Source organism: Bactrocera tryoni, chromosome 4 (assembly GCF_016617805.1).
Source record: "Bactrocera tryoni isolate S06 chromosome 4, CSIRO_BtryS06_freeze2, whole genome shotgun sequence".
Taxonomy (NCBI): domain Eukaryota; kingdom Metazoa; phylum Arthropoda; class Insecta; order Diptera; family Tephritidae; genus Bactrocera; species Bactrocera tryoni.
Window position 1 is genome coordinate 79471715 of NC_052502.1, and position 15280 is coordinate 79486994.

Sequence of the window (15280 nt, forward strand, 5' to 3'; positions counted from 1 at the left end):
TTCACTCGCCACCTGTCATATGGCAAACATCAACAATTTCAATGCATCCTTTGGAAGGTGGTGGAATTTCCTTTTCAATTTATTCGAAATCAACCCTCGCACAATTCAAACGGCTCATACTTATTATACTGAGAGTTGTATTTTGCTCAGTAGAAGCGCTTTTTTCTGTGAATAGACGTTTTTCGAAAATTATTGGTTTGTTTATTAAGGTTTTTGATTTATAAAATTATAAGCATGTGTGCATTCTATATCTGCATATACTGTATTTACTTTTGTCATACAAATAAATTTCGTATTTCGTATAATTTTCGTATTCCTTGGTTGCAGTCAGGCTGAAAAGTTCGGTGTCGTCCCTTCGGTGAAATTTTTGTGAGATCACTATTGACCGATTTACGGTGTCAAAAATCAAAATGACAATATTCTAAGATTTCGACTTCGAATTGTTTCCGCATCTAACGTATGCTTCATATATGGCCTTAAGCAACTTTTTTTTATCATTTGCAAAAATAAGAATATATTTTTAGAGGTGTTTTAAGGATTTGCATTGAATGCACATTTGTGTGATATTCCAATTGGAAGTTAATAAGCTAACAATAATACAAATCAGCTAATTTATTTGAATTATTACTTTTTTAAAATGTTCCAAGTCTTCTTAGTATGCAAATACATCTATATATTTGAATGTAATTATTTTAATGTATAAATATGTATACAATATGAATATTTAAATTAAATATGTACATACGTGTATATACTTGCACATACATATTATGTTAAGTGCTTATCAGCATTTATAATTCCTATGTATGTACATAGCAAAATTATACCAACTTTTGTTACGTACATGCATACATACATACATATATACAAATATGTTGAAATAGACAACTGGTCTTTGCCTTATAGGGGCGTTCTAATCTGATCAGTTTTATACAGCGTTGCTCATATTGCAGATGAATTTAGAAAATGCCTCCTAAAGATTATTTAGGCAGCTTCTGTATACTTTTTGTGTGTCTCTTTGGAATAAATTCGTTTCGGTTGGTATGGACTTCTGATATCGCGCGATATGACTACTATCGCGTTTATCATGTGGAATTATCTATGCAACAACACGTTGCTTTATTCCAACAGTTGGAGGAAAAGAGTGACAGTTGTACATTTTTTGGTCATGCACGGCACCCAAAACAAAAATTAACTATCATGGTAGCTGCGCATAAAGTCGCCGATTTTGCCGATTTACTACAAACTTACGATATTAAGTATGATGTGTTGGTAAGAAGTCAAAGAAATAATAGACTCAACTTTGTTTTGGTATATTTATTTAGATTTTTTAATTATACTGAATAGAGTTACAATTTTCAAGAAATCATTGATCGAAACCTCGCAGAAGTTCTTTCAAAAGATATTGATCCAAAAAGTATGGACTGGAAACATTATTTTCATCTTGAAACTATTTATTCATGGATGAATTTCTTGGTCCAAGATCATCCCAACGATTTGGCAATTATAAATATTGGAGAAAGCGCCCAGGGTATACCAATCAAAGGCATTAATCTCAAGAAAAACAAAAAGGACAACGCTACAACAATATTCATTGAAAGTGGTATTCATGCACGCGAGTGGATAGCACCTGCAACAGCAAATTATATCATCAATGAGCTTCTTTCATCAAATGACACGGAAGTTCAAAGACTTGCAGAAAACTACAACTGGATTATCCTCCCTGTTGTCAATACAGATGGTTATAAGTATACATTCGAAGGTGATCGCATGTGGCGTAAAAACCGCGAGCTCTTTGGGATTTGTCGTGGTGTAGATTTAAATAGAAATTTTCCATTCCATTGGAATTCTACTGGATCTAGTGGCGATCCTTGTCGTTATGATTATTCAGGACCTTCGGCAGCGAGTGAAACGGAAACCAAACAAATGATAAAATTTCTTCAAGAAAATTTGACAGTTGACAATATAAAAACTTTTATTTCGTTACATTCATATTCTCAAATGATTATGTTCCCTTATGGACATACAGCAGATCACGTAGAGAATTATAATGATCTTTCAGCGATTGGAAGGAAAGCTAGTGAAAAGATAAAACAAGTATCCGGGCGCACTTACAAAAGTGGTAGCATTTATGAGGTCATATATCCATCGAGTGGTGGTTCAAAAGATTGGGCCCATGGCGAACTGAAAATTCCCTTAACTTTTTCATTTGAATTGCGTGGACCGCCCGACAGTAAGGACTTATTTATCCTTCCGGCTGCAGAAATCGAATCTACTGCGCAGGAGACATTCGCAGCAATAATGACCATAATAGAAGAGTCTGAATCAAGAGGATATTATTCGTGAAATTATAGCGCACATACATATACATACATACACATATAAATATTTCAATACTCACTGTTTTATTAAAATCGAATTTTGTAAATTAGCGATTGATACGCTAGAATTTATATGTTTCTTAAATGCAATAAATATATTCTGATTTACTTCGATCATTAACAAGTTGCTTTTTATAACTTTCATTTCGTTTTAACAAAGATAAATACCATAAAGATTTAAAAATATTTAGCTTTCGTCATCATAGAGTGATTTCGAACTCAACCCTCGTTTCGTGGAATCTCCCTATGATATTTTAATGCCTAAAGATTAATAGTAAAATACTCGTAACATATACATACGTATGTACATAATATAATACTTTTCCACAAAGATATTGGTAACAAATTCCAGCTATGTTACTTTGTTTGGTAATTGTGAATTTTGTTTAGTCAAAAGTTTTTATGTACATACATAATTATTCCCAGCATACATAAATATGTTTACATTTAATCTGTGTTTGCTAATTTGTTTTTCTAATTTATTAGAATCTAGTCTTCATTTGGCACTGTGGTGTTGCGCACAGCATTCATTTGTATACGATTTTCCCATTCCACTATGAGCCGGTGCGAAGAGGGCGCCTCCTCAGGCGTAAGATCACACAACTGTGCCAATGACATAGCGGGGCGCATTGTGCCACCTCCATTCTTTTTCAAATCGTAATCAGGACTAGGAGTTGCTCTAATAAAAGGTTTATTTTTTTAATTGGTTATACAATAGAATGTGTGTATTCTTGCCTACCTGGGAGAGATGCTATTATTTAATGATGTAGAGTAGGAGATTTCAGTGACAGACTTCGCTGAACGCAGTTGTCTAGGTCCAAGACAATGTTCTACTTCGGAATCTTCGTCATCTGTTTGTTCATTGCTGTGAATATATATGTGTTTGTTTAAATTATGAAATAAAAACGTCTTAAAATAAATTAGGTGACTTACTCGTTTTCAATTGACTCTAGTAAATCGGATGTAGATTGTCGAAATTTGTTGCGCTTTTTCAGTTCATGCTCACGAGCTTGTAAGTCCTTTATCTCTTTCTGGATCTTCACCTCCGCTGGTACGTAACCTCGCCGAATTACTCTACCTTCTGCATCTCGTTCGATTTGTGGTGGAGTCATAGTAACCGTTGGTATGATTATAGGAGGAGTCAGGGCTTCAGGCGTCATTGCTGGGTGTAATGCACTTGACACAACTGTTGGTGGCGTGATAGATGATGTGGAAATATTATTGTTAAGCAAAACATTTGCGGTTTTTGGATTTAATATAATTTGATTTGCTGTTGTATTATTGTTGCTTGGTTGTAATTTTCCTCGAGAAGCTATAAAGCGCTGCATGACCCCTTTGTTTGCAGGATTAAAAGCAAAGATACGTTGTCTATTAAGAACTGGGGGTGTAACCGGAACCGTGCCCGCGATCATCATCTGACGGGGTGGTTCTGGTGTAATTGTATAGAAATTCGGACCAATATAACGTTGTTCTTTTGACGGCTTCATCGGTTCTATGTAAAGAGGAGTAGCTGAGATGCCATTTATTGGACTTGGCGACGCTGATATTCCTGAGTCCTCGTCAATACATTCTTTACTATTAATGCTATTTTTACCATGTGATAAGGAATCTTCGCCGTTATTCAAAGACGAATGTGGTAAGGGACTGATTGATAGGCTATTAGAGCTATCATTGTCATTATGACCGTTATTATCATTAGTAATGTCATTTTCATTGTGCATTTCGTATTCGTCTGTTGATATGAGGGAGCTACCGGTGATAAGTTGGCGATGTTCTTCTTCGCGACGTACAACTTCTTTTATTTCTTCTTGAATGCGGATCAACGGATCAATTTTCTGAAAGTGATAAAATAAGAAATATGTAGGTGATTATGATTGTGTTTTTGTATCGCACTAAGTCTCAAAAGATTCCTTTTTCTTATTATTACTTGCCAAATCATAAAAAGTGTGCGCACATGCACATGCATATATCACGGCAAAAAATTTATCAAAAAATCTGCCCTGCAAAGAAAAATATTAACAAAATAAGGCTATGTATACATTAGGCTTGAAAGAAATTGCACACATCCATTCGACTTTTGATTTCTAAATACCTGCCTACAATTTATTTGTGGGGATAAAATGAGGGCTTTTTTCTAAACTGCAATTATATCTATGTGCACACATACATAAGAATATATTGTATGTGTGTTCCCATTGCACCCATGATTACATTTCCTTTCAGTATCTTAAAATACATAAATATTTGCTATCGTATCTACCTTCCATTTGATGGAATTATTTTGACTGATAATTATTGGTTCTTTACGAAAGCTTTTGTGATTAAATAACAAGTAAGTTATACGCAAACGTCGAAAATTTATATGTCCCAACACGCACAGGTTCCGCATACGAGTACAAACATTAGATCGGGTCGATTTTCTTTCTATACAATCGCGTATGAGGGATCATTCAACAACAACAACTTTGCCTAAGAGACTATGTGTCTAAACCCAGTTTCAAGTCAGCGATTTTTAAAGCAAAGTTTACCTTTAAGGAAATATAAATGACGAAGAAGTCAACTGTATCATATACATACATATCTCCCATATAACCTATTATTATTTTTTTTTAGTATAATGCTTTCAATTAAAAAGCTAAGAACTCGTCATTTTGCAGAATAGTCTGGTTGTTCACAATGAGTCGAAGATTTATTGTATACACGATTTTTCCGTTTTTTTGGCTTCCTATAAGTCAACCCGCTCTAATATTATTACGTACATACATATGTCTTATTAGTTTGTCGGCAATTTTATACTTAATTTGATTGACTGTGTGTTGAGTTTGCACAGGACTCCGTTTTGATAGCATTATTTATACACTATTATGCAATTCGCTTACATACAACGATAACGAAGGAATTATCATTATTTCTTATTGATAAATATATTTAATGTTTTCTATTAATAATTGATTTGATTTAACTTCATAGATGTTTTGCTAATGTGACCTTTTGAAAATACATATGTATGTAAGTACATACATACCTTCCTACTTCGATAAATTTTACCATCTAAGTATGTTAAATGAAATTTCATATTGAATTCAAAACATTCGACTCAAAAAGCATATTGTTTTCGCATTTAACCAAAGCTATATTAATTAGCCTGTTTTCATATTTCTGCCAGCTGCCGAACATATTCCGTAATGATTGTATGATATTAAGAAAATATTACCATAAATACTTAAAATTGAAATATATTACTCCATTTGTCGATTGTGATGGAAGGTTATATTGCAATTCATTTAGCGGTCACTCCAGTAACACTGGAGGCGCATTTTTAAATATTGCCGCCTATTTTGTCTCGCCTACCGACCTAAATGCTGGGACTTGTTATGACGGTAATGTGTTTTAGCAATAATCTTTTCAGTTTGTTTATGGAATTTTCGATATATAGACATATAAATATTTATTTTTGAGTAATTGACATTGAAAGTACACTGGCAATAATCCCGGTCAAATACCTGTATATGCCAAAATCAAAAACAACATACATATATAGTATATATGTTCGGTGCTTCCAGAAAAAGTATGATATGCTGTGTAAGACTTTTAAATATTGTCAAATCTTTTATCGTACATATGAGAAAAATGTCTGAAAATAAACTTTGTCATATGTTTATATTAGATACATGTATGTATGTATGTATTATATTATATACATACATGTATGTATAAACAACGAGATTATCTTGCGAAATGTGTAATGATGTTTTTAAATATTGTTACAATTTTAGTTATTGCATTTATATGCAAATTACCTTTACTATTTTATGATCATTACTATTTGGTACAAAACTCCTTTCAAAACCTTGTAATAGGCTACCGAATATAAATATAAAAGTATGTATAACATAATTAGGCAATTATCTCGTTTGGCAAAGTTTTTCCCAAATAAAAGAGGCTTATTGACGAAATTTTAGAATGACTCATATGTACCACTTGCCATAATTGCTCTATTCGTCAATAATAATTACAACTGCACGAACTTCCATGTTCGAAATATGTCAATATCTTATCAACTCGCTCGGTACATTTTTTCATTTTAAATTGCACAGGCTTTTTTAGATAAAGTTGTGCAAATTCACCGTCAAACCAGTATGTATGTAGGTGCACAGGTACATATGTGGATGTACTTTCGGAAAAATTACATTTCTCGTACACATATTTGCTTTTTCCTCGAATTTTAACTTGCTTACCAACAATTCATTTATTGAACACTTTTGTTATCGGTAGAACTATAAAAACAAAAATACAAACACAGTCATATTTGAAAAGTTTCTAATTTGCGATAAGGTGACAATGAGTAAAAAGAGTATAAATAATTGTTTATAGTATATCTGTGTATGTATATGAAGTACCTGAATATTATTTCGAAATTCTCTTTAATAATGAAGGCTAAATTAGCTTTGGAGGTGTACATTCTATGTATTATATATATGCATATACTATATATCAATCCATAAAAGTACGTGATTTTAATTAAACATTATTACTACATTTCTTGATAAAAATATAATAGTTTTAACGTGAATATACATACATATATTAATTATAGGTATATGTATATGATAAGCTTGCGAAGTCTGAAAACTCATGAGTAGTGTTTATTTGTATTTGACTTATGTAGTTGCGTTAAACGAACGACACCCTAAAATTAGAGATTCCGTAACCATTATGGTCCTAGTGTATAGTAGTGGAGGTCTTTGTCTGGGCTAACTGTTGAGCGTTAACACTGCATTCACAAAATGTTCAACATTTGGCTGTTGCTGCATCCGACGGTAGCTGTTGTGGAGTGAAACTAACGTTTCAGTTTGCTTTAATTAGATGTGAAAATATTTTCGAAACAGTACTTTTGTAGAGGAATAATGAGAGCTTCAAACAAGCATTCACCAAAGCCATTTAGTTTTACTTTCGTTGCTTTTGAAACTATATTCATGTAACGGATACATATGTATGTACATATGAACACATTACCACATGGAACAGAATATATGTATGTAGATATATACAAGTAGATATGAATGAGATTTTGTTTAATTGGTGTATAGGAATTGACATCGCACATTGAATTGATTCCATAATACTTATGTATATCATTAGTGAATTTATGTTGCCTTAGTACATCTGATAAGAAATATTATCTAAATACACAGTTGAGTTAAATTTGGGTTCAAAGAAATATGTAGGAATGTACAATTTGTTTTACTATTTTTGGAAAAGTCAAATAAACAGAATTAATAGGTGACTAATCAAATCTGAGTGTACATCAAAGCTTGGAATAAAATTTGGAGACAGAATTCCGGTTCACAAATTATAAAAATGTGTTGTCACGGGCTTAGGTAATTGCAATGTTAACAAACTCTGTCACGTTTCATGTTCCTACTTTCTTATTTTCGATGATCTCGTGTTTTGTTTTTTATGTTTTGTTTTAGTTTACATTTTTTATAGGTCATGGACGAATAATAATTTCAACAAAATTAACGGTACGGTCGTTACAGTATACATAATATACTGAATTTTATATGAAAAAGGCGCAATATATCACTGTCATTTTTTGCCAGTACGTCTGCAAGTTATGGGAAGTTAATATTGTTTATAAATCACTTTAGTAACAAGTTTAAATAATACAAGTTCAAATAATGCATATCATTTGCCTATGTACATATGTTATTAAAATAGTTCAGAGGTGATTGAACTCCTTCAGTATATATATATATGTATATATATGTATGTATGTATGTATTTCTTATAAAAACTAAGTATGTACCCAAGTTTATCGTACACGCAAGTTTGTACCCACATTATTTACTTTTTCACCATTTCATTTTTCAGCATGAAAAGAAGTAAATTAACTTTCCGTCTTTTCTTTTTCGTAGGCCGATATACCAGTTTCTGCTTTGGTGGAACCTGTGTTGGCTTTGCCATTAACAGCATCAATACTAACGCGAAGCACTGCGGCTTACAATTGCCACAAGTCTTGGCATTGTTTGTTTACCTCGCTATTCAGTGGCACGATCTTGTACTCTAACTTGGTTTTGATCGTGGCGTTTGCCATTGACAATACGTTTATATGAATATGTGGAATTTTTTTTGCTTCTTTGTTTTGCAAACGATTTAGGAGCATAGTGAAATTTCTACTACATACTATATGTTAGTTGTTATACTCACAATAATTTCTAACTCTTGTCATGCTAATTATAAGCTTATTTCGAACAGAAAAGTTTTTTTTTCATTTATCATAAACAAAGCTTCAACTAACGGAAAGATCATTGGCGACGTAAAATAAGAAAGATCAAGAATAGTTTGCATTCTCTTTTCCAACAGTCACTATCATACTTTTACATACTTATATTATAGTATTTTTTTTTATTTATATGCGTGTGGTACGTACATAAGTACATGACAATTAAATTTTTATGTGGTCGAAAAGTTTTTCCATAGGAAAAGAGTAGTATATCTTTTCTTACACTTACTCTTGGAGGAAAATCGCTGATTGTGCATGAACACAAAAAAATTACTTGGTGTCAAAAATGATTTAAAACGTCCACGATTTTCTTGACTTTGTTAATTAGCTTTGGAGAAAATATGCCTTATTTTTACATACTTTCATTTATATACATAGATGTACCCCAGAAACACCCTTAACACAATCATTTATTAAAGCATACTTCTTACATACCTAGGTATGTATGTATGTATTTGGACTTACTTAAGTGGAATAACAGTATAAACAAGTGTTTCCTTATGAAAGAAAATATTTACATACATACGAATGTAAGAATGATTTTACGAATACATTCACATGATCGTGGTAATGAAGGTAAATTGATGGTGAACTGAAAAACACACCATCTGTCATAAACAGAAATACAGAAAACTTTGGCTTCAGCTAAACTAACTCGTAGTCACCAACCGTAACGTATCCAACCAATGAATGCGACCGGGATCTATTATGGAACAAAACTAAGATCGTTTTCATATGCGAAAATCTGTTACCGGCAGTGATGGCTTCTGGTATATACATATCTATCTACTTACATATGTAGATCGGAACTTCTGTATGTACGAATGTACAAGTATAACATATGCACCTTTGAAATCTTTTAAGGTTTCATTCTAAAGAGTTTTTTGTTAGCTTTAATTGAGCACAGATAAAATAACTGTATTTTAAATCCTTATCATGTACATATAAATGTACCCACATGTACTGATTTCTTATTTGATAAATATTTTCGATATGCAAAAACGCTTACCTCACTTTTAATTTGACCCATGATAATTAACTATTTATTAATGATAAAAACGAATGTATGTTTATTATAATATTAAATTTTTTTTCTATTCCGATTTGAAATCAAATTAAAAATTCCATTTTACAAAATAAGTATGACTTTAAGCGACACTGGCTACGGATCCGAACGAAAGTTGGCAACAAACTAAATTCGAATACGTTGAGAAAGCAACCAATTCTTCTACTTCCAACTTCACGCTCCCAAACATGTAACATAAAAATTACTCTCTAGATTAAATGCTTTTATAATGAGCTCTGAAAACCAAACAAATTCACCACACTTTAGTGAAGGCTGCCACTTTAACAGTTAATATTTAATAACCAACTTCTAGTATAAATAGTAAAATAATTAACTTTAGATTATTAATATTATGAAGGATCTAATTTTTTTTATGAAAATTTATTTAAAATACTAATGTATGTATTTGTATGTAAATATCCTAACGTTCTTCGAGGTTATGGGTTGTCGTCATGCATCAAGCAGATTTTGGAATATGTCGGCTGAACTTACCAAAAATTTTTAATAATTTTAAACAACATCTACATATTATATATTTAGGAAATACGTTGTTATGAAAATAAATTTGAAATAAGTTATGGGATCAGCTCTCATACACATATGTATGTATGTAATAGGTATAAATTATATTTGATTGTTTTTATGGGAAAAGAAAAACAGATTTGAGTACTCACCGCGAACTGTTATTCATAAATTAAAACATGAGATTTTGTGATTACGTCTACAATTTATTGCGATTGTAAATCTGCAACTCATATTATTATATATTTATATTAAAAACTTCATTTTTAAAGTTATTAATGCTAATAATTATATTAATTCTGATGAGCTTGCTTAGCTACAATAACATTAGCAGCTTAAATCTGCAAACGTATGTATGTGAATGTAGTGTGTGGGAATTTCAAGCTAGATTTCATTGTTAAGTGCAGCACAAACTTAAATGTAGTTATACGCAGTTCATTTTAAAGCCAATATAAATATTTTTTCTTCCAAATATTAACAACTCTCTTTCAAATTAAAACTGAAATGAAATAAAAAAGAAATAACTTTGCATATTCTGTACACGCGAATATTATGAATTGGCTTTGCAGTTCGAACTTTTTAATATGCTGTGAAAGAAGAATATAGATACAGATGTTCGGAAGTACAAGACTCTACTTTCAATCTTGTTTTTTTTTTTTAATGTAATAAACCTTATTTTAAATCGTATAAAAGTTTAGAACGACCTTTTTCTTCTGTTCGTTAAGCGCTCATTCAACAAGTTGTTGTTTACATGTTGCATGATACGGTACTTTTACGATTGTGAATTTAGTTTTCGGTAAATTGTCTGCTAGAATGAATTCCACTTTGTCTAACGGCAATATTTCAATTTGTGGAACATCGCTTGGCACTGGCTCCTCTTTTGGCTTTTCCATTTCTTCATCATCTTCATCGTCAGCGGTAGGTGCGCCTGGCACTGGTTTCAGTACCGGAATACATTCATCAAAGTGATGTTTCTCTTTTTTAGTTGATTCTTCGCACTGATCAACATACAAAGCAGTGACGCGCAACAGTTCAACCGTCACACCCCACGTAAACACTTTCAATGTAGAAGCCACTTGTTGGACAGCATTCAAAACTATGTGATTCGTGGTCGCTGATTGTGATATATATGTCGGAATGATAAGTAACTTCCGAAGATTGGTACAAAGTTGTAATTTTTCATCAAATCCTGCTTTAATGTCGAAGTTAACAAGCTCAAGTTGTGCAAGTTCTTTTAGTTGTGCGACGGCGTCTAATATTTCCAGTGTACAACAGCTTGTTTCTTGTCCATTTTCAAGACGTAAGCGGCGCAGATTTTTTAATTTGGGAAGTACAACCTTTGCGAATGTTGAATCAAAGTCGCCGCATTCACCTAATTCCAAAGAACGTAAATTCAAAAGTTCACCAAGAACTTCGACCCCTTTAGAACCCAACTCGCGTACGGCAGTTAAAGACAACTGGTTGAGTTTTTTTAATGATTGTAGGGATTGCAAGTTGCCTGTAATTACACCTGGTTCACATGTGCGGAGACGCAGCTCTTCAAGTCTTATTAACATTCCAATGTGTTCAAGATTTATAGAATCATCATTAATGGCAACAGCATTTAAAATGCGTAGGTTTTTGTTGCTTTGAAATAAACCTTCAACAATACGGGCTGAGCAACGACATAAATCGATAATTTCTAATGAAAAGACAGTTCCAATATGTTCAGAAAATTCTTGCCACATTTCTTCACCGCGCGTGCTAGATACCAACATTTTTCTAAGATCCAAATGCCTTGTTTCGCCTCGGCGTAATGCAGCAGCAAATCCCGCCCAGCTACTCACTCTGGAGTTTTTCATGCGAACTGTTTGCCATAAGGATGTATCCTTTGCAGCAAGATTCCACAGTTTACACACTGAAGCTGCACGTGGACGTTCCTGTAGAAATATTGTTGAAACTACATAATTTGAATTCATAATATTTGGGTTCATTGAGTTTTTTTTTTAATATATGTACTTACGTGAATTTTCAAGTACTTAAGAATGCAAAGTAATGCGTCATAAGCAAAAGATACATTTGCAAAAAAATTTGTGGCAAACGCTTTGTTTGATTGATCTGATGTAGTTTGGGTGGGTGAAATAACGAGAGTTTGAATAGGTGCATCTAATGAAACTGTGGATGTTTTACGATTATTTCGGATGCTTTCATTAATTTGTTTCAGATCATTTTCGATATCGTTGACATGTCTGTAATTAAAAGAAATATATCAAAATTTAATCTCAGACTAAACTTTTAGCTTTAATTATAAAAATATTTGGCTCGCTCTCGCTCTTGTTTTCTTTCTTAATTATGGGAGTGGAGAAAATTTTTCTTGTGGGACACAATACGTTCGCACACTCACTCAGTTGTGGGAGCAATTGGTTTGGCAACCATCACATACTTTTTTCCTTTTACTACGGCAATTGTTTGAGGATACTTATTTTCAGGACGTGTAAGGCGAGCGTTTGATGGCTTACGTGCTACTACTTTTGTTGATATCTCTGGAACGGATGTACAAGCCTATAATATGGGATAAAAATCAATGAAATTCACAGAAATATGAGATTGAATATTAAAGCGTCACCTCACAAATATATTCACGTCCCTTCGTTTGAGAAATACCTTCTCCAGTAATACGATATTCACTATTTGAACGGTTTAATCCGACACACTCATGATGAAATAGACAGAGGCATTTTACACATTTTAGTTGCGGAATATGTCCCGTTGCTCGTGAGCATTTGATTGTGCATGGTTCAAGTGTTGAAATGGATTTGATATTATTTACTGATCCTGCATTTGACTGATATGTTGCAGTCACATTTGTAGTGATAGATCCCCTTAAAACCAGAATTCAAACTTTCTAATGAAAATTGCCAGTAAAATATTTAAAAATGAACAAATGCTACTTAATCCAACCAAAAAATAAAAGTATTGGATTTTTGTTACATACAGCTACAACAGCTACAAAAAACATACTAACGAGAGCGAGAAATAATTATATTATATTTCAATAAAATAATACTTACTTCTTTAATTTACTACTTTTATGACTTGTTCCACTACTGGAACTGGCATGCCGGCTACTTGGAGGTGTACCAGGAGTCGAGTTAGTGATATATCTACTCGAGGCAGTACCACTGAGCAAAGCATTATTCACTTTAAGCGCTCGCGTTGGTGTCCATCCTTGAGGAGGCGGACTTGCCCCTTTGGGGCCTTTAGGTTTAGAAATTCGTTTACCAATATTAGGAGTTGGAGCTGCAGCGATTGTAGCCGCCGCTGCTGAAACTCGTGAAGACGGCTTTGCACTGCGCACAGTCTCGAAATCCGACCCAACACCAAGAGGCTCTCGAGCAAAACTGAAATGATCTATAGTTAGATCACCCTCGAGTAAAGGCAAAATATCACTCCTTGTTCGCAATTTTTTACCACCAGGCGATATAAAGTACACATCAGCTTTATCTTTACTTGATTCTATATTTGCACGCCATACTAATTCACGTTTCCAACCATAATCAAAGGGCTTTTTATAAAAATCATTTTGAGCGGATAATGGCTTTTTGGTCACACCTATTCCACTTGGGGTTGCGGAACTTGTTACCACATTGATATTTTTCGTAATATGGGTTTCAGTTTCTTCATTATCAGCCACTATATGCTCCGATTGCTCTTCTGAACACTTTTCTTCTTTTTTAACTTGTTCTTCCTCAAACACCTTTACCAATGACGAATCTTTCGAAGATACTTGTAATCCTGGTGAAGTTCGTGATGGAGAAGCATTTGAATTCTAGGGAAAAAATGTTTTTTACAATTATATTTGATCGTAATAATTTTAAAATTAATTAATTAAAAACCTGTTGAGAAAACATACTTGCTTCATTTTTTTGATGGTTCGGGAAATTAAATTTGGACTTTCCTTATTTTCATGTTCAATAATCGTAACTTTCATTAGTGTTTCTAAATCTGCCTTTATAACCTTGGGTTCTCCACTTTGCTCATCAAATCCTAACAAACATTCGTTTGAATCTGAATGGTGTATTTCGTACCGTTTACGTTTGAGTGACATATTAATTGCATTCATTTTCATATCTCTATTTTGAGTATTTAATATTGATTGTTGACGTTCTGCGGAGCCACCGTCCCGACTATCTTCATCCTCTGTACCGGATACTTCTAACTTTAATGCCGACTCCAAATAAGGTGAATCATCCTCGTTTTTATCATCGGAATGTATTTCCATATTTTCTTCTTCGGGCTGTGATTCTATCTCAAAAGAATCCCCCACGTTTTCGCTTTTCTCAACAGGCTTTGAACCATTACGTTGCTCAATGTGACTGGCTGTACGAGAACTGCCGTTCTCTGCTAACCAGCGTGGAGACTCTGCCCGTTCAGCGTATATCGCATCTCTTGTCAGGCTAGAGGCATCATCCACTTCCATTCTTATATGATGAAAACTTTGCTTCCTTTTTGGTGAAATTTTCGCAAGTTTTGCTCGAGCAACCGCTTATTAATTCCCAAATTATCTATCTGATACACTTCCTACAACAAAGGCAAAGGAAGGTGCTGACACTAATGCTAATGTTTGACGTTTGCTTTGCCCGCTTTTTCCACAATGATGAGGTTATGTTTTGTTTGCGACGTTACGTTTTTGTTATTCACCTTTCGTCTTCTGTTTTGTAATTGTGTCTTTCTAGTCGTAAATAATTTATTAATGTATATTCAAAAACTTTGATTTCGCGAGTGAATGTGTTCTTGGTCTAATTTAAAGAAAACTTAATTTCTTAAATAAATAAAACAATTATGTTGTTATAGTACATTATTTTTAACGCAGTGCAAAACAAACGGTTTAATCGAATTCTTTATTCTTGTTGTTTTTCTGACGCTTGTCGAAAGTGTTACCAAGTGCATCAACAAACGAAACGCGAAAAGGATGATAGAGAAAATACAGAATATAAAATTTTGCATCAATGTAAAGAATGTTGCCAGTACAATATTTTAGTTTAC

At 33.1% G+C, this 15280-nt stretch overlaps 3 protein-coding genes across 10 annotated transcripts; 1 reads left to right on the top strand and 2 right to left on the bottom strand.

Moving 5' to 3' along the window:
• The first annotated feature begins 947 nt into the window (after positions 1-947).
• LOC120775741 (zinc carboxypeptidase-like) lies at positions 948-2502 on the top strand. The gene is made up of 2 exons (XM_040106066.1): positions 948-1272; positions 1348-2502. Exons 1-2 carry the CDS (start codon positions 967-969, stop codon positions 2344-2346), a joined length of 1305 nt encoding a protein of 434 aa, XP_039962000.1. The 5' UTR covers positions 948-966; the 3' UTR covers positions 2347-2502.
• Positions 2450-9856, bottom strand: LOC120775740. 6 transcript variants are annotated; one of them, XM_040106061.1, is made up of 5 exons: positions 9677-9856; positions 4313-4381; positions 3315-4216; positions 3121-3246; positions 2450-3060 (listed from the first exon to the last, which is right to left on the bottom strand). In XM_040106061.1, the coding sequence occupies exons 1-5, from the start codon at positions 9695-9697 to the stop codon at positions 2871-2873; spliced, it is 1308 nt and encodes a 435-aa protein (XP_039961995.1). In that variant the 5' UTR covers positions 9698-9856; the 3' UTR covers positions 2450-2870. The 6 variants fall into 6 exon arrangements, with proteins under 6 accessions (XP_039961995.1, XP_039961994.1, XP_039961998.1 ...); XM_040106060.1 differs by lacking the exon at positions 9677-9856 and adding an exon at positions 9190-9310; XM_040106064.1 differs by lacking the exon at positions 4313-4381 and having other exon boundaries at positions 9677-9855.
• A 584-nt stretch (positions 9857-10440) lies between these two features.
• Positions 10441-15164, bottom strand: LOC120774508. Of its 3 annotated transcripts, none has more exons than XM_040104192.1 (6): positions 14148-15164; positions 13306-14063; positions 12861-13116; positions 12678-12796; positions 12258-12483; positions 10441-12174 (listed from the first exon to the last, which is right to left on the bottom strand). In XM_040104192.1, the coding sequence occupies exons 1-6, from the start codon at positions 14712-14714 to the stop codon at positions 10984-10986; spliced, it is 3117 nt and encodes a 1038-aa protein (XP_039960126.1). In that variant the 5' UTR covers positions 14715-15164; the 3' UTR covers positions 10441-10983. The 3 variants fall into 3 exon arrangements, with proteins under 3 accessions (XP_039960126.1, XP_039960125.1, XP_039960127.1); XM_040104191.1 differs by having other exon boundaries at positions 12639-12796; positions 14148-14714; XM_040104193.1 differs by lacking the exons at positions 12678-12796; positions 12861-13116.
• Between the last annotated feature and the right edge of the window lie 116 nt (positions 15165-15280).